Source organism: Scardinius erythrophthalmus, assembly GCF_964197995.2.
Source record: "Scardinius erythrophthalmus genome assembly, chromosome: 19".
Classification (NCBI taxonomy): Eukaryota; Metazoa; Chordata; class Actinopteri; order Cypriniformes; family Leuciscidae; genus Scardinius; species Scardinius erythrophthalmus.
The window spans coordinates 23,331,337-23,359,315 of NC_138239.1; the positions used below are offsets into that span (position 1 = coordinate 23,331,337).

Below are 27,979 nucleotides of genomic sequence, written 5' to 3' on the forward strand. Positions count from 1 at the left end.
ATGCTTTCAGAATCTTATTAAAATAATTTTTGTTTTGTATTTTTAAAAAGAACATTTTAATGATTATATAGGATTATTATTGAACAAACTGTATTATTTTATTTATCAAAATAAACAGAAAATAGTACAAACTTTGCTAAAGGGATTATTTTGAACAAGTATTAACTTAGACATTATTAAAAACATATTACTTTAGCTAAAGTATTTGTATTAATACTTTGTGCCTTTTGCCCCATGCTGGTGAGCCTATGACTCTGTGTGTGGGGTAAAAGGCCCACCTTGCACCTCATACATTTATAAGATTTTTAAACAAACAAACAAACCCCTTTTATGATTTATTTTCTCACAAAATCTGTTGTTCCATCAATCTTTAACAAACACATACTTTTTCTGCAATTGTACATTATGGGTGTAGTAAAAGGCACATTTTCTTAAGGTGTGCCTTTAGACCCATTGTACCCTATAATAGGCACTGTTTAGGGTTAAGTTGAACAAAGGTGGAAGTAAAAACTAGCTCTTGAAAGGGTATTGCCCCAGGGACAGATTTTCTTGGAGAGTGTCATTTTATTATTTATTTTAAGAGCAGCCATATAAGTGATTTTTTTTTTACAGACAGTCGCACCTTCACAATGGAGCAAGACTGTCAGGGTTTATTTTAGAAAAATGACCAGCGGACATATGGTTTCAGCACATATGACTATTTCTGCACATTTGCACTTTGAGTACAATTTCCCCCAATTGAAATATCCTACAAACAGTTCCTCAAAAAATGCATAGAATTCACTGTGCACATTTTGGCCCCAGTCAAGGCAATTAGATCAAATGAAGCACCACAGAACAAAGACCAATAGATGGTGTTCCGCCGTTCGCTTGGTTCCGTATTAACTCATTATGTAATGAAACGTCCCTGATGTGACTTCTGGCATTTGCAGTTCAAGCTTCTGCAAGGGAAAATCAAATCAATCCCCCATTGACTCTGTCAGCATGTGATGGAAAGCTAATTAAAGGCCCTGAGGGATGGCTGGTCATTTTATGAAGCATGTAGTGTGATCGGCGAAATGATCCAGTTGTGCAGTAGCTGAGAGGTTCGGACAGGGACGAATCAGGATAACAAAATCACGTGCACATGCTGATTGGTGGATCACGGCTTGCCACGTTCCCTCCTGTTGTTCCAGTATAAACCCATGTTTTGTTTTGTTTTGAATCAATTTCTATTGGATTTATAGGGTAAATGCACAATATTGTGCAAATATGCTTTTAATGAGATTTGTGGCACATAAAACCAGAAAAAAAAGTACATGCTAAACAAATCACTGCAGTATTGATGGATTGAGTTTAGGAGGGGGTGGGGTGGGGGGGATTGAGTTTAGGAGGGGGTGGGGTGGGGGGGCCTGATGCAATCGAGCGCAAGGTCTTTCATTTGACATTGAGTGCTCGCAAACGTAAATAACACAGAAAGCTTCTGCCTAAACTCAAAGGGGAACACAAAGGAAAATGGTGATATGGAGTTGATACATTCCACATGTATGGTTTTGTGCTATAGGTGTTGGGTCAGATAAAAAGATCAACTTTTGAAAATTCCATACGAGAGACATGCACAATAAACGCAATTTGCTATTAAAACTGGGCTTGACTATAGATTACACATACGATTAATGGTTAAATAGGATGAATATGCATGCTTACTAAAGTTTGAGACCCATATTGTTGTTTGAGTCAACCCGGTAGTTGAGCTAAAATGAGTGGGATTGCATGAATATGGCTCACTAGAGAGCAATATCATGAAATTTTGTGTGGCAGAACATTGTATTGACTGACTGCATGAGGGACATTCGGTTGGTTGGCATCGCGGGCAACTTTTTATGTGTGTGGGGGTGCTGTTTTCAGCAATTGCTTGATAAGATCTGCCATGGGGCATTGTCCTGTCAGTTTCTGATCAATTTCTAAATCCTGTGAACTCGCTGCATGCAACAACTGTGGGGAACATTCACTGTAGCCGACATTATGCGGAGAGACTGGCTGCGTTTTAATGTGCAAACTCCATGGCTGTAAAATGAAGGAATGATTTTCCTCGTTGGGGAAAACATGCTTGTTTATATACCAAGGAAACTTGACAGCAAATCCCACTGAAATGTAAGTGCATTTTAGATTGGATTTGCAAATAATGTTTTGATTCGCTTAGTTATGTCATTTTGAACTATCACTTTGTGCTAAATTAAATACGACCAGTTTGCTGTTGCATGTGCATGTCTTTTAGAATTGTGATTTATGTCAAACATCCTTCCTTTGTATGTCGGATCCATGCAAAAAGCCTCATGCATGACGGCTAATAGATAAATGCAGAAAAAATATAGACCAACTTGAACGGTAGGCTAACCTCATATTTTTTTGTCTCATACTAAGCACGAACATGTTGCGGTGAAGATGGGGGACTGGAACTTGTTGGGGGGCATTTTAGAGGAGGTTCATATTCACTCCACCATCGTGGGTAAAATCTGGCTGACCATCCTGTTCATATTCCGGATGTTAGTTCTCGGCGTGGCGGCCGAGGACGTTTGGGTGGACGAGCAAAGCGAATTCATCTGCAACACGGATCAGCCGGGATGCAAGAACGTCTGCTACGACCAGGCTTTCCCGATATCGCTTATTCGCTTTTGGGTACTGCAGATCATTTTCGTTTCCTCGCCTTCGCTGGTGTACATGGGACATGCTCTGTACAGGCTGAGGGCTTTGGAGAAAGAAAGGCACAGGAGGAAAATCCAGCTAAGAGCCGAGCTGGAAGAGACGGCACCCCTCTTGGATGAGCACAAGAAGTTGGAGAAGGAACTGAGGAAGCTAGAAGAGCAGAAGAAAGTGAAGAAGGCTCCTCTGAGGGGCTCCTTGCTACGTACATATATTATTCATATCCTTACCAGATCAGTGGTGGAAGTGGCGTTCATTGTGGGGCAGTATATCTTATATGGCATGGGACTGGATCCTTTGTACAAGTGCGAGAGGGTGCCTTGCCCGAACAGCGTGGACTGTTACATCTCCAGGCCGACGGAGAAGACTATCTTCATGGTTTTCATGATTGTCATTGCAGGGGGTTCGTTGTTCCTGAACCTTTTGGAAATATCCCACCTGGGGGTGAAAAAAATTAAACAGACTCTAAGCGGTCTCCAGTTTGTCGAGGACGACAGTCTTTACAAACCCAAGCATTCGACTATTCAGCAACTGTGTGTGATGACGGACTTGTCGCCTCACAAAAACCCGCAGTTGAAAACTTTTATCCCGCAGGGGCAAATGGACCCACCGCTGTTCTTAAACAGCGCTTGCGTCGGCTCGAGCAGCGACATACTGCGGCACAACAATTTCGCTGCGGCCACCCTCCCGGTGTCCTGCATAACCCAACAACCCCGCCAAATGCGCCAGCCCAGCCAGGGAATGATCCATGAACTGCACTCCCAGGCATCCATGGAGATGCTAGAGGACCGGGAAAACAGAGACCAGCATCTAGGGAGCTGTAACGGATCAGAGAGGGACGTTAGGCCTTTTAACTCGGGTCATACCGAAATACCAGCCTGCCTTCGAAACGCTCTGCACAGGCCCAGCCGCTTGCCGGACCTGGGGGGCGATGCTTTAGAGTCCTCCGAGAGTGACTTTTGTCCACCAAACAGAAAAGCCAGTTTCATGGCCCGTATGCCCTCGGACAGCATGTCCGGCAGTCCGTCCTGTCCCTCCACTAGGAGTTCGGAGTCCGAGCTGGGCTCCCTCAACGACCTGCCCATGAACCCACCACCAGGGGGTGGACGACGGATGTCTATGGCAAGTAGACGCAAATGACACACAACCACTCTGCTGGTCATATAGAGGCATATAAAAGCTTTCTTATCCAGAATGACTTTTTGTGCATATATGTATGCCATTTACATATTTATTTTGTAACAGTACAATTGATTGATTTTGTGGTTATTACCAAAAAAAAAAAAAAAAATCTGTTGAAACTATTAAGAAATTGAGTAAATTCTAAAAATCATCCACTAAAAAACAATAATAATGAATATCATTCTCAATAATAAATTGTACATTATTATTTTTCAAATGTGTGCCTAATTTGTTTACTGATATAAAAAATGTCCTTTTTTTACAGAGTGTATTCTTGGATATCTCTTCCATCATGAAAAAGTGAAAGTGAGAAGGACAACAGGAATGTAACAAGGCCGTTCATGAGCAGAAATGAATGGAGATATCAGCGACAAATGGTTTTACTCTGGTCTGCTCTGCTCGGAAAGCACTGGTTTAACACAGCTTTATTGTGGTATAAACAGTGCTGTTTTATACCATTCATTTTTTTTTTTATTGTAAGCACCTTAATTTACCAGTAAAGCATTGTGTAATTATTTTCCATGTCTAATTATGGAAGCCAAAAGACATCTGTGCATCTTTATAAAAGCTTCAGACCTTCAGACAGCTGGCAAAAAAAGAACATTTTTAAATCATTTAGCTTACATCCATAAAATGTGATGCAAGCTGATGGATTCTTACATAAAATTATGAAGAAAATAAAAGTTTTCTTATTTCCAAAAGTGTTTGTGTTTGAATTCAGGGTGAATACCGATCATGCAAATATTATACTCCTCAGAGCAAATGATGCAAAATGCATTCAATCTGCATAAAACATGCTTGGCAATTTATTTAATATCCTAGTAGACAAATTCAATGTGGACACATTCAAGAATGTAACAAATACAGATTATGAACATTGAGGTCACAACTTTTCAAGATTTGATTAACAAGAGAAAGCAAAAAAAAAAAAATGTTTTCAAAGAATCCCACAAAACCTGTAACTATAAACAGAATATGTACAATACATACAAAATATACATAAAAGAAATGATTGTAAAACGTCTTTTAAAAAGGTTGTAAACCAGTTCTGCGAGACGAGAGGTATATCAATTTTACAGGTAGATCTGTGAATGTCCAAAACTCTCCCTACTGCATGTAAACTAATAATGAAGATTCATATTTGCCCTTATTACAACTATTCAACTGTGATGCATCATATAACAAAGCCACGATAAAATGCTTTATCCAAATTCAAAGGTCATGAGAATATATATATATATATATTATATATATATATAAAATTTTATCTGGTAATTTGTAAACATTATGAAGTCATATTTGAATTCTTGACAGTCAATTATTTGAGTGTCGTTGTTTATGGTGCACAAATGAACCCACATGACAATATGAGATTTTTTAAAGGCCAAATCTATTTGATTTTTGCCCAATACAGACTTAAGCTAACATGTGACATGTTCGATCAGATCGATCGATCATTTTTTGAACAAAATATATAAAAAAAAAATCAGCTTTAATCATGTCTTATCTCTCATTAAAGTCATGCAGTTCACAATAAATTCAAGTAAATATACTTAATTAAAACATATACCCCATCTAACCTTTGAACTATAGTATTGTGACGATATAAATGCGAGTCACTTAAAGCAACAACAATGTAATGCAGCAATGAGATTTTTCCAACTGTTGTCACCTTAAGGCTTGAACTTTCACCTCATGTTATTAAATCAAACATGTAAAAGTTTTAGAATTACACTGAATTGAAGGGAATGTATGGGAATCTTTTAATGGTAAAAACATTAGGACCAGGAAAATAAGTAAGAGCGTGGTTAAGTTTACACATTTGTTAACATTTACAAAATGATAAAGGTCCACCCCACTTAAAATATATAACCCAAACATAAGAGAGAAAAATAATATTGATTTGCTTTGATATCTGACAACAGCAAAAGGATAATGTGCGTAACGCCCTTAAGGAATCAAAACAGATCAGAGAGATCTAAATGTGAGCTGCCAAAATGTACAAGGTCAGAATGGTTAATTTATTAATGAGAGTTTTACTAATGAGAGTTTTATATACAACAGACATCCCTTATCAAACATGTTAACAGTCTAGAAAACTGAGCTTCGAAAAAATCTGTAGAAAAACTCTGGACCGTATCAAATGGTGCTCCATCACAAAATATTTGAGGGGACAATCATATATAGGCAGCTAATCGTCAATCCTGACTGGATTGCTTTATGATCTATTCTGACATTTTGCAGAGAAAGAAAGAGATCAGATGTTCATTTCTCAGTGCTGAAAAACAGATTGCTTGGCTTCTTGCAAATTCAGGTGAGAATCTGTTTAGTTTCTCTGTTATTCAATTTCGTTTTTTTCTTTATGCACATTAGGAATGCTTGAATGCACAATAGGTACAAACAACTTTCAAACACTCAATATTATATTTGCATATTCTGCTTGATTTGAAGTTGCCTTGCCACCAAAAACTAAGTTTGAAATTCCTGAGATAAATCTGAGAACTGTATATATGAATGAAAGGAAAGTGATATTAAACCAAGAAATTATTTTAGCATCCTATACAGTATGTATGAGAACACATCCATGTGCACACACAAGCAAAAACACATAAGGTGCACCATGAAAACAGAACAGTTCCCTAAAAATAAATTTAAAAAAAGAAAAATATAAAACAACATTAGCAAAAAAGAAAATAAAAAAGTAACATTTACATGTATTGAACAAATACTACAGATAAAAATGCAGTTTACCAGACTCAGTTCCTCTCAGGGAGCTCTTCTGTCGTACACTTCACGGTCATTTCCTGGCAAAAATCAAATGTCACACTTGAGCTGCCCGTCTGGGAGGGTTCAGTGTCCTGGGGCGGCACAGCCTCTCGGTCCACTCTAAGGTGTGGGTGTGAAGGTTCAGCTATGGTGTGACAGTCAGGGGACGACACCACGTTGCCATGTGAGGTGAGGGTGATGTCTATACTGGTGGGACTGGGAGAGATTCTAAAGTCTGTACCGGTTGAACCGGATAAAACTGGGTCTTGTTGTAGATTATACAGAGATAGAGACTGATCCGGACTCCGTTGTTCCTCCCTGCAGACCTCCTGAGACAGAAAGGAGAAGTTTTCCCACAGCTCCCCCATGCAGGTCTTCAAATGGCTACGTTCGGTTAGGAGCTTCTGTCTCTCGCAGACCTAATGGAGGAGAAGCACACGCGGTAATGAAGGTGGACAGAAAAATCGAGATTCTGGTGGTGTGCGCAAGCAAACACTGTAGGGTTGTTTCTGGTGTTGCCTACCAGTTTGTGAATCTCACGCTCCAGGTTCTGGATGCAGTCCAGCTTTCTTTTCCTGCAGCGCTGAGCTGCGACGCGGTTTTTACCTCGGCGCCTCATGTCGTGGATGAAGTCTAGCTGATCCGTGGTCAGTTTATGCATCTTTATCATCAGCTGAAAGTCGTTGCGTGGAAGCTCTGTGATCTGGTCGACTGAGAAAGGCAGTTTCACCTGCAAGTGTACAGAGCATTATAGTTAGATGCATTTATTGCAACATATGCTACTTAACATACAAGAAAAAGCAAATATAAACAAATTACAAAACAGGTTACAGAGTATATGTTGCTTCACCACTAGATGACACTGCCATCTAACCTGTATGATTTTTTGTTCAGAGCACTGATAGTAAAGGCCTCGTCGGCTAAAATGAGCAAACTTAAACTCAAATAAAAAACAAAATTTTAGGAAGAAATTATCATGAAGAATATCAGAATATATATTAGTTATTAGTAAAATTCTTGAAAGATTTTCACATAGGCTAAATGACGATGAAATTATTCGATATCAGATTCTTTGTGTCAAAATAGATTTTAGGTAGGTACACTACCACTCAAAAGTTTTGGGGTCAGTAAGATTTTACTGAAAAAAAAACGGGGTCGGTTTCCAGAAAATATTAAGTAGCGCCACTGTTTTCAGCACTGATAATAAGAAGGAATGTCAGCATATTAACATGTATAACACTGCCGAGGGAGTCCGTCATAGTGTTCACCATGACGAATACTCCCTCTCTCTGCTGTGACCTTGTGCCACTGCTCAGTCTGTGTAAAATGGAGGTCTATATTTAACCACTCTACTACAGAGAGCTCTGTAATAAGGCTAGAATGACAGATTAGGCTTCCAGCAGCACAGGCATGTTTTCTCCTCTCCTTCTCTCTGAAGTCAGGTCATTTCTGGGAGAAGACACTCGTACTGTGAAGTAGGGCTCATCTGTTAGCCAGTGAGGTGAAGCGGCCCATCATCAGATGGGAGCCTGGGGGCCGCTGCCCCACTTCTGTCTGGGGACCTGCAGCTGGGAGCTTTGAGTGAAGGGCAGAATAAAGACGGCTATAGAAAGATTGTTTCGGCAGAGATTTCTACACTATATTGGGCTGAAATTTTGCATTTTGTTTTAACCTCATTTTCCTTTTATTTGTGACTAATAATAAAAATAAAAAAACATCAAATAGTAGCATGGTATTATCAGTGTTTTGGACATGTACTATTGTATTCTTACAATAATAAAATAGTTGACATTTATTGTTATTGGAAATTATTAATAATTAATTATTATTTATGATAATAAATCATTTCCCAGTTAAAAAAAAATCTAATAACACCCCAAACTTGATAAATTTACTTAAAAAGCAACACTCCTTAAGACATTAAGACTTGTTTTCAGAGAACATATCTTTATTTTGTCCTACTAGTGGATTTTTTTTTTTTTTTTAATGATTGAAAATCAGAAAATTGTCCCAAAAGCTCACAAGATTGTATTGTCCAGAGGCCAAATAAAGTGCAAAAGTGCACAAACTGTTTTCGGGTTCAAACCTTCATCAGTGTCATGTGTTTCCAAGCATACACCTGCGGTCATTTACAAGCTTATTACCATAATCAATATAATATGCCGGAATCTTTGGACATGAATGAGGAATTATCTCTCAATTGTTTTCTATAAATGTTGCAATGTGCATCTGTCGATTTACACAGTGAGATATATAATAAAAATCATGTAACCATTATGCATTTCAATGTCCAATTATGTGACTCTTGTATTGATATTATAAATGGTACTTTTTTCGTGATATTCAATAATGAAAACAAGAATATTTATGGTCATATCTTTAGTATTTTCAAAGTTTTGAATACAGTAGATGATTGTTATAATGTACAGTATATGTATGATTATGTAGGATATTCATGTAATTAATTTTATATGGGTATATTGATTACGGTAATAAGCTTGTAAATGACCGCACCATGAAGAAACATGGCACTGATGAAGGGTTAAACCCGAAAAAGTTTTGCGCACCTTGCACTCTTCCTGCACCTTGCAATCTTCCTTGCACTTTATTTCTATGTAAAAAAATCTATCTGCCAGTGCAGTAATTTATATATATCTGTAAAATGTAATAAAATCAAGAATCTGCGATTTGTTGATTCTCTTTATTTAACTGATAAAAGTACAAAGAAAACAATTCCAATGTTTTCACTGGCCAAATTAATTGTATTATGTACAACACACTCCAAAAAAGTTGGGACAGAGGTCAAATAAAAGTGAAAAGATTATAGAATATCCAAGTTAAACCGCTTTGAAACAGTCCACAATTAGCAAAAAAACTAGTAATAGGTGAAGGTAACGTGTTTTGGTATAAAATAAGCATCCACCAAAGACTCAGTGTTTGCATGCAAAGATGGGTCACGGCTCACCACTTTGTGCCAAATATCAAGAGAGAATTGCCAAACAATTTAAAAATCACATTTCTCAATGCAAGATTGCAAAGTATTTAGGTCTTTCATCATCTACCATACATATTATTGTGAAAAGATTCAGGGAATCCAGAGAAATCTCAGTCCGCATAGGGAAATGCAGGAAGCCTCTGTTGAATGTGCGTGACCTCAGAGTCCCGCACATTACATGAGAAACCATTGTCAAATAAAGCAACATGTGCTTGGGAGTACTTTGGAAAACTATTGCCACTTAACACAGTCTGCCACTGCATTAAGAAGTGCAACTAAAATCTCTGTTACGCAAGGAGAAACATCTGTTCAATGCAGAGATGCTGCCGAGTTCTCTGGGCCCGAGTCTAAAAGACAGTGGAAATGTGCGCTGTGGTCAGATGAGTCCACGTTTCAACTTGTGTTTGTGAAAAAACGGACATCAAGTTCTCAGTCCCAAAGATGAAAGGGACTTTCATCAATGACTGATGCAAAAGCAAACATCTGTCATTATATGGGGATGCATCAGTGCAAACGGCATGTGAGACTTGCATATGTGTGAAGGTAACACTGATGTGGAGACATCTTTCCCGGGAAGCAAGACAATGCCAGGCCTCATTCTGCACGTGCTACAACAGAGTGGTTTCTAGACACTCTACACCCTAGAAGGGATGTGCTTGACTGCCTGCCTGCAGTCCAGATCTGTCTCCTATTGAAAATGTATGACCACGGACTGTTGAGCAGCCGTCTTATATCAGGCAAGATTGGGCAAAACATCCTCATTCAAAACTGCAACAATTAGTATCCTCAATTGATAAACATTTAAGAAGTGTAATTAAAGGAAAGGTGATGTGAAAAAAAGTGCCTCTGTCCCAACTTTTTTGGAGTCTGTTGCAGCCATCAAAATAAAATAAAAATTGGGAGAAGAAATAGTCAATTTTATAGTTACCAAACCTGCACAATGTGTATCTGATATGAATAAAATACATTGTCAATTTATATAGTCTGTTTGGTGCGCTGAACGTTCTAATCACATCGGTTAGATTTAATTACTTTATTCATTCCTTGAAATCAGTAATCTGATTATGTATCTTGCAGTACTTGTATATCTTATTCAGTTTGGCTTTAAGTAAATTTATCTTGTTTTATAGATTTTTGGGAATGCAGAAACTTGGCACATTAATATAGAGCTAATTGTTGGTCACAGCTGTGAATATACAGTATCAGCCATTTTGCAGTGGCTTAGAAAGGTCATCCAATAAGATTGTAGAATCTGAAGCTATCAGTTTCATAATGCTGCTGTGTAAATATCTGGGATATATCTGAGAATCCCATAAAAATGCATTATCTCTGTAGTCACTTGTAAACTGACAAATTGGGTCCTCAAAAATCAAACGAGATTTGAATGAGACAGCAAATTATCATACACAGATTCTTGAACTGGCAATGTGTCAGTGTTGTCAGGAGGAGGAACAATTATGTCATTGAGACCTAAGGAACAAGAATGGCTCAGAGCTTATTGCCATGGCAACCCTCCAGTGTTTGCCAAGTTCCTGCAGGTTTATTCTCAATCTCAGAAGCTGGGGAATCATGTGGGAATGTTTTGCAATGATTACATTTTTCGTATTTATTCATGAAGATTTTGCTTTTTAATGGGATTAAGCATTAGATTTGCATTTGTGCCTATCAAAAGCTCAAATGTAGACAGCAAGTGCGCTAACCACTGCAACAAGGTTGCATAATTTTTGGGAATGAAAAAAAAAATCTAATTGCGTTATTTCTGATACAAATTGTGATTGCAATGTTACAAACATTAAATATATTTGGTTTTATTTTGATTAATTGTGCTACTACACCACAAGTTTTAAATTCTATTTATTGTTAATTATTTGGAAAACAGAATCAACAAAGCGATTCTGGCAAAAGTGACACCACTAATATCCTCAATTATCTCAAAACCAATTCTAATGACCCCTGAAATATGTGCTTTGGGTTCCTGTAAGTTTATCATTATCAGGTTATCACACTAAAGTTATTGGCATTTGTAAAGTTCTTGTAAGAGGTTTAGTAGCATTTTACTGGAAGAACATAGAAGGTCCATCCATTGATCAATGGTTGAAAGATCTGTCACATTGTATTGCATTGGAAAGAATAACCTACCGTATATAAAGGGCAAACTAAAAGACTACCATAAAATGTGGGATCTTATTTTACATTTTCTGGAAAAAAAGCCTTTGTATAATAACTTATTTACCTGTGTAATTGATTTTTTGGATGCTGAGGGTGGGTGGGGAGAGTAGTTAAAATATAATAAAATATTTCTTGTTAGCCTCCAAGTTTTCCAATAAAAATATGTTATAAATAAAAAAAGAATCAATGAAGTGAAACAAATTTTTCCAAAGTGTATACCAACCTCTTGACTGCGCTCTTTGGTGGGAAACAATTCGCTATCTCCATCAGAAAAAGATCCAGATTCATCACTGGAATTAGTGTCATAAGACTTCTCGCACTTGATCTTTGGTGTCCCCGACGTGCTATGCTCCCGGTGTTCGAGCGCCAGGCATCGTGCCATGGTGGAACAAGGAGAGGTAGAGAGCTCAAACTGGGGCAGGCTGGAGGGAGATCCTCCACTGCCATCCTCAGCGTAGGAGTAGGAAGAGCAAGAGCTGGAGGTTCTGATGTGAATTTCGGCACGAGACGAGCGGGGACACATTTTAATGGGCACAGGACAGCTGCTCTTTAGGTGCCGGCGGTAGGGCAACGGGGGCTCTTGGGAGACAGAAGTAGGGGACAGTGTTTGGGAGCAGGGGAATGACTGGCTGGAACCTGCCCATAGGTCTTCCGGGGTTTCCTGTCCCAAACAGCTCTCACCCGGATAAGAGTGTGCAGGTGCCACCAGATGGTGGGAGGTCCGAGAGGAAAAGATGACGCTTTTTCGGTCACTCTCCTGTTCAGCTTCCTGCGAACAGATCCTCTCGAAGGAAAACGACACCCCATCAGTTAATTTCTCAGCCTTCTTTGAAGACATCACATCAAGTCCCCCAACAAAAGCCTGATAATTCTTTTGGAAGTCACCAGGAGCAACTTCTTGTTCTCGAAACGGAGAGGTTTTGCTGGCAGGTTGCAGATCAGTGGTAAGATAATGATTAGAAGAAGTGACTTCCTTTTTAACAAGGGAGCGTAGGCACACTGGTGAACTTTTGCTCACAGGCAATTCAGTAGGTGTTGAACTAAGTTGCCTTCCATCAAACTCCATTTCCATGTCCATCTCTATCTCACAACCTTTACCCCTACCCAGACCATCCTGCTCCAACTCACACAATTCTAGTGGTATACAGACTTCTCCACTGGCTGGCTCTGCCTTCACCTTTGAAAGATCCAGGCCCCGGGCATTGCTGCTGGTGACGGTATCCTGCAAGGAGCCAAGAAAGCTTGAGGTACTGCTGTGTGAGGAGGTGGTTGAGTTGTGCTTAGCATGAACCTGATGGTACTTTCTATATTTGGGATAACGAGGGAGGTCGAAGGTTGGAAGATGGAGGTTGTCGGTGACTTTCAATTGCTCAGTTTCAGGGTGCAGCCTTGATCCGAACAGTGGAGGTTTGGAGTCACTCGGTCGCACGTTTACGTCCTCTGATGGGGGACTCTGGCTGGTGTGCATGCCATCAATCTCACCTTTCATCTGGGCCTGTAGGAAGTGGAAGCAGGAGTCTTCGAGGTTGTGCATCCCCAGGAATTCTGCACAGCACATGACATCCTGGATGTTGTCCCTGTTGAGTAGCAGCTTGGCTGTGTAAGCAAACTGCAACAGCGGGGCAAAGCCTTTCTCCGTGATCTATAGAAAGAAAACAATACAATATTTCATGGTCCTCAGTAGTATTTTAATCAAAAGAGACACTTTTGTAACATTTTATTTGTTCCCCAAAGACCACTTATATTGTTACTCAAGGTTTCCTGCCATCATTTCCACACATTCTTCACCCTCTTTATGATCCTTAGAATTACAAAATGCTGTTTTACCTTTAAGACCTTAAAGTAATAGAGATGCAATGTTATTTCTAATTAATGGCAGACATATTTTTTAATACTACATTGTCTAAAACAATAAATGAAAAAGAACACAAAAATCTAAAATGATTTTAAATGCAAACATGAACTTCGTCATCATAACATTCTAATGTACAGTATGAAAAATAGAAGTTAATTTTGAGATTTGCTAAAGATTAGATTTAACTGTTATTATGACCGCCGCTAGCGTAGCTAGCGAAAGCGGTCATATAGGGATTGTCAAAGTTGTTTTTTTTTTTTTTTCCGTCACCTTACTGAATTTTTCGTCAACGATACCAGGGACACCGAAGCACCGGGGAACATGAAATTTGGTGGGCTTGTAGCCCCACTAGACTTCTAAGGAAAAATTTCGTTTGGTCCCCGGGGGCCACTCCCCCCCCGCGCTGGGCCCCCCCAAACCCCAAAAAATGCAGTTTTTCCTAAATAACTACCTGAACCGTGGCACCGAGGATGAAGAAATTTTTATGGTATGTTGGTCTACTAGACTTTTACGGAAAAATTTCGTTTGGTCCCCGGGGGCCACTTCCCCCCCCGCGCTGGGGCCCCCGTAAATTTTTCGTCAACGATACCAGGGACACCGAAGCACCGGGGAACATGAAATTTGGTGGGCATGTAGCCCCACTAGACTTCTAAGGAAAAATTTCGTTTGGTCCCCGGGGGCCACTCCCCCCCCCGCGCTGAGCCCCCCCAAACCCCAAAAAATGCAGTTTTTCCTAAATAACTACCTGAACCGTGGCACCGAGGATGAAGAAATTTTTATGGTATGTTGGTCTACTAGACTTTTACGGAAAAATTTCGTTTGGTCCCCGGGGGCCACTTCCCCCCCCGCGCTGGGGCCCCCGTAAATTTTTCGGCAACGATACCAGGGACACCGAAGCACCGGGGAACATGAAATTTGGTGGGCATGTAGCCCCACTAGACTTCTAAGGAAAAATTTCGTTTGGTCCCCGGGGGCCACTCCCCCCCCCGCGCTGGGCCCCCCCAAACCCCAAAAAATGCAGTTTTTCCTAAATAACTACCTGAACCGTGGCACCGAGGATGAAGAAATTTTTATGGTATGTTGGTCTACTAGACTTTTACGGAAAAATTTCGTTTGGTCCCCGGGGGCCACTTCCCCCCCCCCGCGCTGGGGCCCCCGTAAATTTTTCGTCAACGATACCAGGGACACCGAAGCACCGGGGAACATGAAATTTGGTGGACATGTAGCCCCACTAGACTTCTAAGGAAAAATTTCGTTTGGTCCCCGGGGGCCACTCCCCCCCCGCGCTGGGCCCCCCCAAACCCCAAAAAATGCAGTTTTTCCTAAATAACTACCTGAACCGTGGCACCGAGGATGAAGACATTTTTATGGTATGTTGGTCTACTAGACTTTTACGGAAAAATTTCGTTTGGTCCCCGGGGGCCACTTCCCCCCCCGCGCTGGGAACCCCGTAAATTTTTCGTCAACGATACCAGGGACACCGAAGCACCGGGGAACATGAAATTTGGTGGGCATGTAGCCCCACTAGACTTCTACGGAAAAATTTTGTTTGGTCCCCGGGAGCCACTCCCCCCCGCGTTGGGCCCCCCCAAACCCAAAAAAATTCAGTTTTTCCTAAATAACTACCTGAACCGTGGCACCGAGGATGAAGAAATTTTTATGGTATGTTGGTCTACTAGACTTTTACGGAAAAATTTTGTTTGGTCCCCGGGGGCCACTCCCCCCCCCCCCGCGCTGGGGCCCCCGTAAATTTTTCGTCAACGATACCAGGGACACCGAAGCACCGGGGAACATGAAATTTGGTGGGCATGTAGCCCCACTAGACTTCTAAGGAAAAATTTCGTTTGGTCCCCGGGGGCCACTCCCCCCCCCGCGCTGGGCCCCCCCAAACCCCCAAAAAATGCAGTTTTTCCTAAATAACTACCTGAACCGTGGCACCGAGGATGAAGACATTTTTATGGTATGTTGGTCTACTAGACTTTTACGGAAAAATTTCGTTTGGTCCCTGGGGGCCACTTACCCCCCCGCGCTGGGGCCCCCGTAAATCTTTCGTCAACGATACCAGGGACACCGAAGCACCGGGGAAACATGAAATTTGATGGGCAAGTAGCCCCACTAGACTTCTACGGAAAAATTTCGTTTGGTCCCCGGGGGCCACTCCCCCCAAACCCAAAAAAATGCAGTTTTTCCTAAATAACTACCTGAACCGTGGCACGAGGATGAAGAAATTTTTATGGTATGTTGGTCTACTAGACTTTTACGGAAAAATTTTGTTTGGTCCCCGGGGGCCACTTCCCCCCCCGCGCTGGGGCCCCCGTAAATTTTTCGTCAACGATACCAGGGACACCGAAGCACCGGGGAACATGAAATTTGGTGGGCATGTAGCCCCACTAGACTTCTACAGAAAAATTTCGTTTGGTCCCCGGGGGCCACTCCCCCCCCCGTGCTGGGCCCCCCCAAACCCCAAAAAATGCAGTTTTTCCTAAATAACTACCTGAACCGTGGCACCGAGGATGAAGAAATTTTTATGGTATGTTGCTCTTAAGGGCCCACATCAACCTAGCCCATAATCACTCATTTGTGATTTGCGCCCCTCCCATAAAAAATGAAAATGCAATATTATTCTGCTTTAATCGCCCCTATCTTCAGTGGAGATGTTCAGAACTGCACCATATTTCATGTGTATGATTAACTTGACATCCTCTGGGGGTATCCTCTGCTAAGTTTTGTAGAATTTCATCCATGGGGGGGGTATAAAATAAATTCATTTATGTGCACATTTAGCGACTGTACACTCATCGGCCTGTAGATGGTGCTGTTGAGCGAAGGGTTGCTGGTTTAGGATGATACTGTCACACACACACACATGCAGGAATACAAACAAACGCAAGCATGCACACACACTGACATCCACACGCACAGACACACACCCATACACACACATACAAATCCACATGCACAGACACACACACACAAACACACATGCGCACACATGTACGCACACATACATACACGCACAGACACACACACACACACACACACACACACACACGCACAGACACGCACAGACACACACACACACACACACACACACACACACACACACACACACACACACACACACACATACACATACACATACACATACACACACATACACAAACACACACACATGCACACACACACACACACACACACACACACACACACACACACACACACACACACACACACACACACACACACACACACAGACAGACATGCACATACTATTACTTTTTTTAGGTATATACATAAACACGCAATACAGCCAAATTACTCCACGTCATTTATTTTTGTGGAAAGCCAGTGCAGGCCTGAGCGGCGGTCATATTTTGTACCGCAATGCGGTACATCTAGTTAAATTATCATTTTGAACAATTAAGTGAGTGTTGGATGATGACAAGTGTAATGTAAAAAAATAAGGAAATGAGCATACACAAATTAATATCGATTGATATTTATAGACAACCACACAAAAGTGTGAAGTAAGTAAGTTTTTGAAAGAAGTCTCTTATGGATGCATTTATTTGATGACAAATACAGTTAAAAAGTAGTATTGTGAAATATCACTACTATTTAAAATAAATGTTTTCTATTTTTTATATATTAAAATGTAATTTATTCCTGTGTAACTTTTCAATATAAATAATAATACAAATCGTACTGACCCCAAAATTTTGAACGGTAAAATATAAATAAAAAAATAAAAAAGATTTTTGTAATCTTTTTGCAACTGAAACCCGCATTTCAAAAAGTGTAAGGAAGGAAACCCCTTTTATGAACCCCCTTTTATGAACCCCATGATATCTTCTTTATATTCAGAAAGGCTACACAGTCAAAAGGCATGTTTTGACCACAAATGACCAAAAATGCTTATCCTCAAATCAAATTTAAAAAAATAGCAACTGTGTCTATATAGTGTGTGAGCTTCCTATCAAGGTCTTACAAGCTTTATGTCATATAATAAAATGAAGTGAACCGCATAGTGTCAGGACCAAAAATAAATCACCCTTCTCATCACTTTCAATCACACTATCGCTCTCGCAGGTATCCACGAATGCTCGGGGCAGTGATACTACATCAAGAACATCATCTTTAAAATAGAAAGTCATCCTGCTGAAAATACAACTCCCCCAGACATTCAGTCAGTCCTCCCAGAGCTGCTAATAAATAGAAAAGCTTGGGGGGGGGGGAAGAAATGCTGAGCATTCTGTAGATCTATTTTCAGCTGGCATCAGCAGCTGCCGCCTGCAGAAGCATGTCTTTATGGAAGCCAAGCGCCATATGAGACTCCTTTAATGTTATAACCAGCAATCCTAATGAGGGCAGCAGGCAGGGACGCATGTACACACACACACAAAGCAGAAAGCAAAGACTCCACACTATAAAGCAAGAGAGCAGCAGCTCAGCATGACTCTGAGGAGAGAATGAGATATGAAGCCAATTTCCTGGTCATTACAGAATACAATTTGACATTAAGTGTTTTGAAGATGAACGATAATTAATATATAAGTAGAGGCAAATGGGGGGGCTTCTGACATATCTGGGATATTGTAATACAAGTTTGAGATTTTGAAATCGCAAAGCACCTAAAGTATACAACACAGAGAATCAACCATGAATAAATCATACTTTATCAAGCACAGTGAAGTTCGGAGAGGGAACTCTGCTAACACTCCTGGCAAACACAACAACATAAGCAATTATATCAACTCAAAGCTGCAGATGATGAAACATGTTTTCTCCAGTGACACATTCCTGCCAGACTGCTCTATCTATCAGCACAATAAAACACTTGTTGTTGAAACACAACATTCCTAAAAGAGAAATCTTTTAATCAAAATTACAGGAAAAACAGAAATAGTTTTCAGCATTCATTAGTAGCCTACTCCAGTCTCTAGTATCAAATTATCCTTCAGAAATCATTCTAATATGCTGATTTGGTGTTCATAAGAATATTTCTATTACTATTCATAAGAATATTACTACTCTCAATGTCGCACTGCTTAATTTTCTTGTGGGATTTTTCTTTTCAAGATTCTTTGATGAATAGAAAGCTTCTTTAAATTTTTTTTTTAAAAACGTGAGGTTTGTGAGGTTTGCAGTGCAGGTCATTTAGGTGTATCCTTGCCGGCTGTTAATGTATTCTGATTTTGTACCTCTGCCAAATGAGGACACTCACCTTCTGTGGCAGGTTGATGACCGGCTCATGTTCGGTCTGGCCCCTGAGCAGCAGGGAGAAATACTGGCTACAAGCTGCCAGCACTGCCTTGTGGGCACGGATCTCCCTCCCCTCCACCAGTACTGTCACATCACACAGGACGTCCTGCTTCCGCTGTTCATTCAGGCACAGGAGGATGTTGGCACAATGCACCGTCGACTCATACACATACATGGGAGCTTCAGGCTTCTCCGTAGACATCCCTTGCTCAGAGCCTGGGGACCAAAGCAAATCGACAAAACGGGTTACGCGACTTCTTCACATTATTCAGGTTTCAAAAATTATTAATTGCAAGTTTGACGAAAGCTGCTGCAAGGGAGGAATGCATAACACAAACATTTAAAAAATTATATCACAATTGCTGATGCAAGTGCACAGATATGTCTCAATTCAAGCTGATGACCAATTAGCAGCATGTGTCAGCTCCAAAAGTGGACTGATAATTAGAACTTTGATATGTGATTTCCCAAAGTAACAAGACAGCTAGTAGAGCTTCAAAGAGGCCGTAGTTGCACATAAACAGCAAATGTTTTAACAAGGGCAATGGTCTCAAAAATAATGACAGAATATGTCAAACAAGCACACTGAAGCTCATAAATAAGGATAGATGATTACTTTACAGGGCAGTTGCTACATATAGAAAGCCAAAAATGTGTTGCCAACTGTAAACAAATGTAAGTGTATAATAGGGTATATGGGTAGCCATCTCAAGGGAGTCTAATGATGGCTCTGCATGGCCATATAATGGCAAAAGCATATGAGCCTATTTTGCAAGACCAGGTTGCAATTTGGTAGCCTCTGTTGCACTATTCCTGCTGGTACCATTTTTAAGATGATAACATTGCCATTGCTAAAAAAAAAAAAAAAAAAAAAAAAAAGTTTCATTCACACCAACTTGAAGCCAAATGTCTTCTGTGGCCTCCAAAATAATCAGATCCAAACATCATTAAGTGAAATTCATTTATGGGAAATTTCGAAGAGTAGTAATTTTATGTATCAACATAAAAGTCTTTAACGTCACTTTTTCTAAACAAGTGTGTATTTCTTTCAACATCAATAACAAAGAAATCTTACTGTCCCAAAACTTTATATATATTTATATATAAAATACTTTCAGTATTAGTTATGATTATATGGTGAGCATAAACCTTTTGATGATGGTTAGAAACCCAAAATGAAAACACAGATAACACAAAATTTGTGTTACATTAAAATTACATGTAAAGAATGTTACATTAGTTAAATATGTTAAACTAATCTAAATAATAAGCTTGGATTGCAGATTAATACATATACATTTATATTGTGAAATTATATTGTACTATTTATTTTATTTTCTAAGCGAAAGCTAATCTATAAGTAAGATAAAACTCTGTAAAAAAAATATTGGTGGTTTAGCCAAACTTAAAAAAGCAAGTAACCTGGTTGCCTTAAATTTTGAAATTGAAATTAAAAAAAAATTTAGTTAGTACAATGGAGATTGGTTTAATCAACAGAAACTCAAAATATTGTTATCTGAGCCACATAAATTATCTACGTTGATTTGACAAAATATTTTTTTTTTGTGATAAATCAAAATATATATATTTTTTACAGTGTACGTGAATTTCAACAACATTATTTGATAAGCAGTCATGTCATAATTGAGAATATTTACAGTCAGCCTGTTAATAATGCAAAATAAACCCCTTGAGGATGATAGAAGACCTGATCCAGATTGATTTAGCGATTCTACAAAACTAGATATGGTTTCTCTCTGTTATTCAGTTCAATCCTAGAGGTATTGAAAAGTTGAAAGGAGGAACTAGAAAGGGGGATATTCCAATTATTTTGAACCAGTCTAGTGAAGATGAGCTGTTGAATAGCATTTGCTCACTCTAACACAGCATTTTTCACAGCATATTTCTGCATCTTGGCTTTGGTAATCTCAACATCAGCTTGTGAATCATTAACACATTTCCCAATAAATCACATACAGAGCCACATACAGAGAAAAATGTCTGATAGCAGCTGTCATTCGCTTGCTCTGCCCACACTAATGAGATATCAACACCATGTCAATTCATTCAGAGATGCCGCTCTGAAAAAGAAAAGTACCATGCAAATAAACACAGGGAATTACAGCATGTTTCATCATCGACATAGATGCATGACTATGTCAGACAACCATGACTATAATACAGATGAGTGTTTTCACAATGGAGCTCAAGGTGCATTGTTATTGCTGCACAAACAGTACAATGAAATATGTTATCAAAAAACAACTCTTAGAAAAGTGATCCACTGTAAACTCATTCAAGTGCAAAACTAGGTGTAATGGTCGCTGTGGAAACAGACCATTGTGGTCTCTACTACCGAACTAGCCTATTCCCTTTCTATTCCTCCAGACTGAATGGAAATATAATTAGAAAAAAGCCCCTAATTCCCCGACCTAGATCCACTGCCCAAACCAATATGGCTTTATATTATGGAGTAATAATTTATTTGATGGAAAATACTGTCATGAGCATGTACACACTTAATTAGATAAAATGTAGATAGAAATCGGGGCGCGGGAAGTAGGGATGTGGTAGCAAATTTCATTTACAATTATTAATTTTTAGCATTTCGTAAAAAGTGGGCTATTAAAAAAAAGTGTTATTCATGTGTTAAATTATGTTTTTTAAAACACACGCGCAGAGTGTGATGTCATATTGTCTGTCCATAGAAAGAATTTGTCCGCACTACTCCTGAGCGCAAGTCCACCGTCAGTCTTGTGTAAGGTTTTTTGTGTTCATTTCTATTTCCTGTTGCTGTGCAGGCTCTTTTAGTGTAAACAGTTCAATAACCCTTTCATTTAAAGGCTTAGTATATGTCCCGTAGACCGGTCCGTTGCATTACGATTGAATCAGTAGGCTAATGTCAAAAATGTGATGTGCAGTCAAATGTCCGTGTGTGTAGCTATGCTGTTTAAATGAGTGTTCTCACCGATACACTTGTGTTTCGCAGAGTTTTGGCGAGTTTTATAGACTTGATATGGTTTCTTATTCAAAAGTGGTGACTCATAAAAACAAAATAGCACGCCCCAACCTAAAACATCTTCCCGCGCCCTTGTATAAAATGTAAAAATCTGAATAAATAAGCAGAATTTATTACATACAGACTTTAGACATTTATTTACAGCACAAATATTTTCAAAAACTACATTTCAAATTTTCTGAAGAAAATGCGAGTGGAGTAACATGCCACCATAGTGTTAGTGTGTTCTGAGTGTTTTTATGCACATTGCTTTGTTGTTTCTAGGGTATTCCTTTGTGGTTTCTTATTGGTTCAAGTCAAAAGAACTCACAAGTATCTCTGATATTCTGAGACATATGGCTCAGATTCCTAATAGGGCTGTCAATGTTAACACGTTAATGTAATTCCTTAATTAAAATAATTTAACGCAAATAACTTAATGAAGCACACGAAACTGCGTCATTAACGTAATTTACCTCATGCAGTTAGATGATATTGGGAGTCGTGAGTTTATCACACTGAGCATCTAAAATGGCGCAAGCATTTTAGACGCAACCATGGTATCAGACATTTCTATTCTAACCCCTTAACCCGACTTCGCTTCGGTTTCACTCCGGGAAAGTTTTTAGTCCAATTATCCAGTAAGCAAATACATTCAAACAATCATTCCAAAACAGCGCTAATTTAAAGAAAACAGGCTTATTTCATCAGTGATGGCAGAGAAAATAGTGACTTGATGGACAGTTTTCAGTGAATTATTCATTCCAGTGAGTGTTTAGCTTTAAAACACAAGCTCTGTGATATTCTGTAGGCTACAATGTACAAATTCAGAACAATTTATCTATTATGTGTATGTTGCTGTGTTTAGTAATTCTGAATAAATCCGTGTACTGTAGCACTAGGCATTTAATGCAGTCAGGTCAACGCGGTTGGTTTAGTTTTTTTTTTAGGCATTTCCATGTGGTCCTGTGTTCAGTATTGCAACTTGACACGTAAACAAGCTCTGATAAAAGCTCTACTTCAACATTCAACACTTTTTCACCGTCACAGAAGATAAAAAATAATTTATTTGACATTTTCATCACTTAGAATACTATAAATGGTTAAACATTTTCTTGTTTTACATAAATTTGTTGTTTAAATACCTGAATTATTTTTTATTTTTTTACAACTTTGAGCCAAATCTCAAAATCGTCCTATGGTGTGACGGTAGACAACATTATTTCATAAATATTAACTTTTAGAAATAAAGAAAATAATGTTTAAACATCTTAATGAACACTCCTGGCATAATTGTGCAAGTGTCTATTTCACTAAGTGGCCATCACTTTTCCTATACATTTCTAAAAGTGTAGAAATTTAATAAAGTTTGTCACAGAAAAAAATGTCCTTTGGTGATATGCAATAACATGATATTAAGAAGGCAATATCATGGACAACAACATTTAGTTGAAAGACCCCATTCAAGGTCATGTGACTGAAGACCCCTATGAAGCCCATGAGCAGTGCACATGGCAAGTATTTCTCTCAGAATTGTTCAAATATTTAACTATGTTTTCAGACCACTGAAGTTATTTTTTTTGTCCTTTAGTGTGGCACTCCTAAATTTAATTTTTTAATTAAAATTTGTATTTTTAACAGCAGGACTATGTAATATTATGCAAATGTATCATGCCAATTGCTAATAACAGTTCAGCTAGTATTAGCATGGTTATTAACTGCCACAAAAGCTCAAATGTCCTTTGGTGCGACAGAAAATGTCCTTTGGTGTGACACTTTAGCCTGTCACACCATAGGACACAGATGTCACACCATAGGACAAGACCTCCTTAAGAAGCTTTTAAAACGAATATATAAAGTTTCAACAAAAAAACAAATGTCCTCCTTTATTATTGTTACAATAAACACTATATATTCTGACTCTTTTTATGCAATGACTATCTTTGTCCTTTAGTGTGACGTTTTGTCCTATGGTGTGACAAACATAAAACAACAGAAAAATATACTTATTTTAAAATATCTTTAAAAAAAAGAGTCAAGTTTGGCATTAAGGGAGTTACAATAATATCTCCTCTTAGATGGGTACAATTTCAAACAGTTTTGTAAGGTTGGCGAAAAAGTTTTATTGACATTCGTAGGGAAAAGTTTATCAAGTCCATCTATCCATGGTGAAAATGATTCTAATTAGTACTTTCATGTAAAATAAATATCACTTTAAGAAAATAATGTTTTAATAATGTGAACAATTCTGTCTCAAGTATTTTTTTATGTTATTTAATATAATTCCTTAGTACTTTTTAAATGTCACACCATAGGACACATTTACAGTACTGTTGAGTGAAAACGTGAAAAAAATATGTGAATTCATTGACAAAATGAGTGACCACTACTATTTTCTGAAACTGCAGTTTTCATACTCCATAAATATATGTATTTTTTCTTAAAAAGTTATGTTTTCCAAAAAAAGTACTTTTTCTTGGCTATTTGTCAACTACCCATAAGTTTATGAAAAAGTTAATCGCCCGCCAGACAAAACAGTAAGTCCGATTACTTGCAATGTGTTTTAGTGTTTCTAATTTAAACTCAACAAAAATTAAGTTCAAGAAAAGAAGTCCATTAGATCCCACATGTAAAAACATTAAATAATTGATTACACAGCACAAACGCGGTGACCCCATTTTCCACACAATCACCAAGACATTAATTAAAAAGTACATATAATTCAAGGCCTCCTACTTCAGGGGGTAATATGGCCGTTATGACCACCAAGAGAAGCCTGGCCTAATTTCATACTGACCTGATTACAGCAGCTCTTCTTTCAGTTCCAACCACCGAAGAGCTTTCTGAGAATAATATGAGTGCTGTCTTGTAAAAATAAAAGCTTACGAGATGGTGAGATAGTTTACCATGCGGAAAAAAGAGAAACTATGAGTCAACAACTTTAATATGATTAAACGTTCTTTAAAAACGTGTATCCAAAGCAAGTTACTAAAACTTGACCAATGAATTTCCATGACAGTTATTGGATAGGATTCTCTATGCCTCTCCGATGCTCTTGTGCTGAGAACAGTTGATGAATACTTGAGCATATCCTCGTAAAATATATAGGCTAACCGCTATCTGCAGATTCCATGAGCTCATGGTTTCTGTAGCAGGACGTGGCAGGTTGCAGGAGCAGCGATGCAGTGCTGCCTGCTGGCTATTGCTTTTAAACCTGCAGGTCAGTAGAGAAAACCACACAGAACCAAGCAGAATGACACAACACACCTCAGATAAGAGCTCATCTTGGGGGGATTTTCCAGTAGGAGATTCAACAATGACATCATTAGTTTCAACAATGAACTATTGTGCTCAAAATAAGGTTAGCTGTCTCTCTTTCAGAGGGTCACTGTCATATTCACAAGCCTGGATAAAGGACATGAACAAATGGTGTTTGAAAGAATGGATCTCATTGAAAAAATGCAAGCTATTTTTTGGTACTCCGTGGGAAATGTCCCACAATGCATTCACGATTGCGTTCACATCTACCCTGCTTCAGGTCCCGATGCAAGTTGGACACAAAATGCCAATGAAAAGTCCTTATAGTCAATATGGAGTGAGTAAATACACTTGTGCCAGTTCACATAGGCCTATTTAAATAAACTACAGTTATGCAAAATATAGTTGTTCATTGAAAGGCAAAGAGGTGTTAGCTAAAGAGCTGAAATATCACTCCTCAAGTCAATGAGGGCATTCCTAAGCAGACTTTCCAGTGCAAAGATAGGGGGTGACTCAATGCCAGAGTATTTTGGGCACAGGTTGCTGAAACAGAGCTTGAATGAATCATGATTTCTCAGATTGAAGTGAGAAGTGACTCATAACTGTCTATAATATGGGCAGAGGCAACCGTGACACAAAAACACAGCAAGCAAACTATAAATATACACAGAAGCTCACATTGAGGTGCATAAACATACTTCAGTACAAGCAGTACATTATACAATCAGCAGATGGTCATGAGCTAGGCATTAAAACATTATTTTAAACTAAAGTAATGAGTGCGTGCATTACATTAAATTTACCATAAATAAGGGGTGTTAGGCACATAGATTAACTGCTAACAGTTTACAATGGCTTCAAATGTGATTTATACAATTAAAACAGAGTCAGAACTAATTATTTAGAAAGAGATATATCAATATATTTAAGAACTTAGTCAATATTCAATATCAATGTATGTGCTGTTAAATGGCATAAAAAGGTTAATGCCATCATAATCACTTCAACCATCCAACCAAAAAAAAAAAAAAAAAAAAAATCCAAGCAAAGTATATTGAAAATGTCTAAATGCAATATGTTAAACACAATAAAACCCCCAGTTTTACCAAGTACTACATATAGATCTATAAACTTTTGTTCAAAGATTTTATGTTTTTGAAAATGTTTTCATAAAAAGAAGTATGCTCACCAAGGCTGCATTTATTTGATCAATGTTAATATATTTTATTTAAAATGTAGGTATTGCTTATCATCAAAACAGTTGTGCTGCTCAATATTTTTGTGTCAATACCAATACATTTTTTTTAAAGAATCTTTGATGAATAGAAAGTTCAAAAGAACAGCATTTTTTTTTTATCCATTTAGTAGTCAAAAAAGTATTCATACTTCATACATATTCATTGGTTTCTTGTTGCCTATAGGAACTTATCTACATGAGCAATGCTTGACAACACAACAAAACTACCGATACACTGTATTGACACAGCTGCCTAGACTGTGCTTTAGCAGTTTGACTTCACACTACTTGATTGTAACTGGAGCATGCTAGTTTTGTCACGTCATGTCACTCGCATATAGTATAGATGGCATGTCAGCATGACCAAGTCCTGGACATCCTTTCTAAACAGATGGTAATTGAGGCCAGCATGAGAGGCAGTACCCATCTGAGGGTGACTGATGGTTCAGCCAGCAGGTTGCACCTGATTTGCTCACTACAGTAAAATCTCATACATTTCAGAAGAATATCACACAAGTACTATGGCTTCAAATAGCTCGAAAGAAATGATTAAACATCTATAGGAAACATTGAAAAGCTTTGAAGATTTAATGTGGCTGTGATCTCACAAACTGATCGTGAAACATCAAAAAGGAGGAATTGGGGAAAAAGCAAACGCTGAAAGGTTTGAGCGCTCATTAAAATTTCCTCATGTTCTACAAATTTGACGCAAACATAAACACACATTTGAGGACAGTTTACTACTTTTTATCAATGCAAGACAACAAACGTTGAGATAATTTAATACAATTATTTTTGAGATCAAATCAGTTTCTGTACTAATTAATGACGTGAACAAGGCAAAATGTTTGCAAGAACGATATTTTGAACCATGTTAAGTAGTGTCCTGAAATGGTATTTTGATTTATTTCCTTTTTTTTTTGTATTGTCATGCTTTTGTCACTAATTGGGCTAAACTATTTGATTAATTAAGGTCTTAATTCATGAGAAATTCCCTGTTGTAATTACAATCTCGGAAGCATTCCCGTTTCCAGGACTCAATTATGCTCCTTAAACTGCAGAAAGCAATATTACAATGACATTTAGAATCACCGCCCTGAAGTTGAGCTGAAGTCCACTGTTGTCATTTCAATAGATCTTTCCTAAATAAAGCACAAGTATATCAATCCACTGGGAATGACCTTTCTTTCCTGTCACTTCATTTTCTAGGATGTCGTCTTCTCCTCTCTTATTTCAGCTGAACCACTGACATCACATCTCGCCTGAGGTACGTCTCAGTCTGCAGCGAGAGCATAACTGGACCACTCACTTTAAGTCAGTCAAAGCAAAATAAAGCAACAAAAGAGGTAACAAAATTCAGTGAAATCCAGGATATTCATGATCAAATTACACATTATGAAATGGATAGTTCCGGTCCTGGAAGTTGATTTTTCAATACAGCTACAGTACATTGTGCTGCACATAACGAACGATGTTCTTCAACTGTGACTACATTCACAATACAGTATAGCATCTTGTACCTTTACTGAACTACTATAATAAAAACTATGAGAACGGCATGAACCGCACATGTCA

The 27,979-nt window shown here is 38.6% G+C and overlaps 2 protein-coding genes across 4 annotated transcripts in view; one reads left to right on the forward strand and one right to left on the reverse strand.

The window, feature by feature from the left end:
* Positions 1-2,424: 2,424 nt before the first annotated feature.
* Positions 2,425-4,168, forward strand: gja10a (gap junction protein alpha 10 a; the record flags this gene model as incomplete). The annotated part of the gene is made up of 2 exons (XM_081347137.1): positions 2,425-3,804; positions 4,130-4,168. 2 exons carry the CDS (start codon positions 2,425-2,427, stop codon positions 4,166-4,168), a joined length of 1,419 nt encoding a protein of 472 aa, XP_081203263.1.
* A 1,437-nt stretch (positions 4,169-5,605) lies between these two features.
* bach2a (BTB and CNC homology 1, basic leucine zipper transcription factor 2a) overlaps positions 5,606-27,979 on the reverse strand; it is a 28,359-nt gene continuing 5,985 nt past the window's right edge. Inside the window, exons 1-5 of one of the 3 annotated variants that reach the window (XM_081347128.1) lie at positions 24,707-24,802; positions 18,874-19,127; positions 12,018-13,436; positions 7,154-7,360; positions 6,505-7,049 (exon numbers count right to left, since the gene is read on the reverse strand). In XM_081347128.1, coding sequence (XP_081203254.1) covers positions 6,621-7,049; positions 7,154-7,360; positions 12,018-13,436; positions 18,874-19,113 — 2,295 coding nt within the window. In that variant the 5' untranslated portion in view covers positions 19,114-19,127; positions 24,707-24,802 and the 3' untranslated portion in view covers positions 6,505-6,620. Of the gene's footprint in view, positions 7,050-7,153; positions 7,361-12,017; positions 13,437-18,873; positions 19,128-24,706; positions 24,803-27,979 lie in introns of those variants that run through there. The other 2 variants (XM_081347126.1, XM_081347127.1) reach the window with 2 other exon arrangements.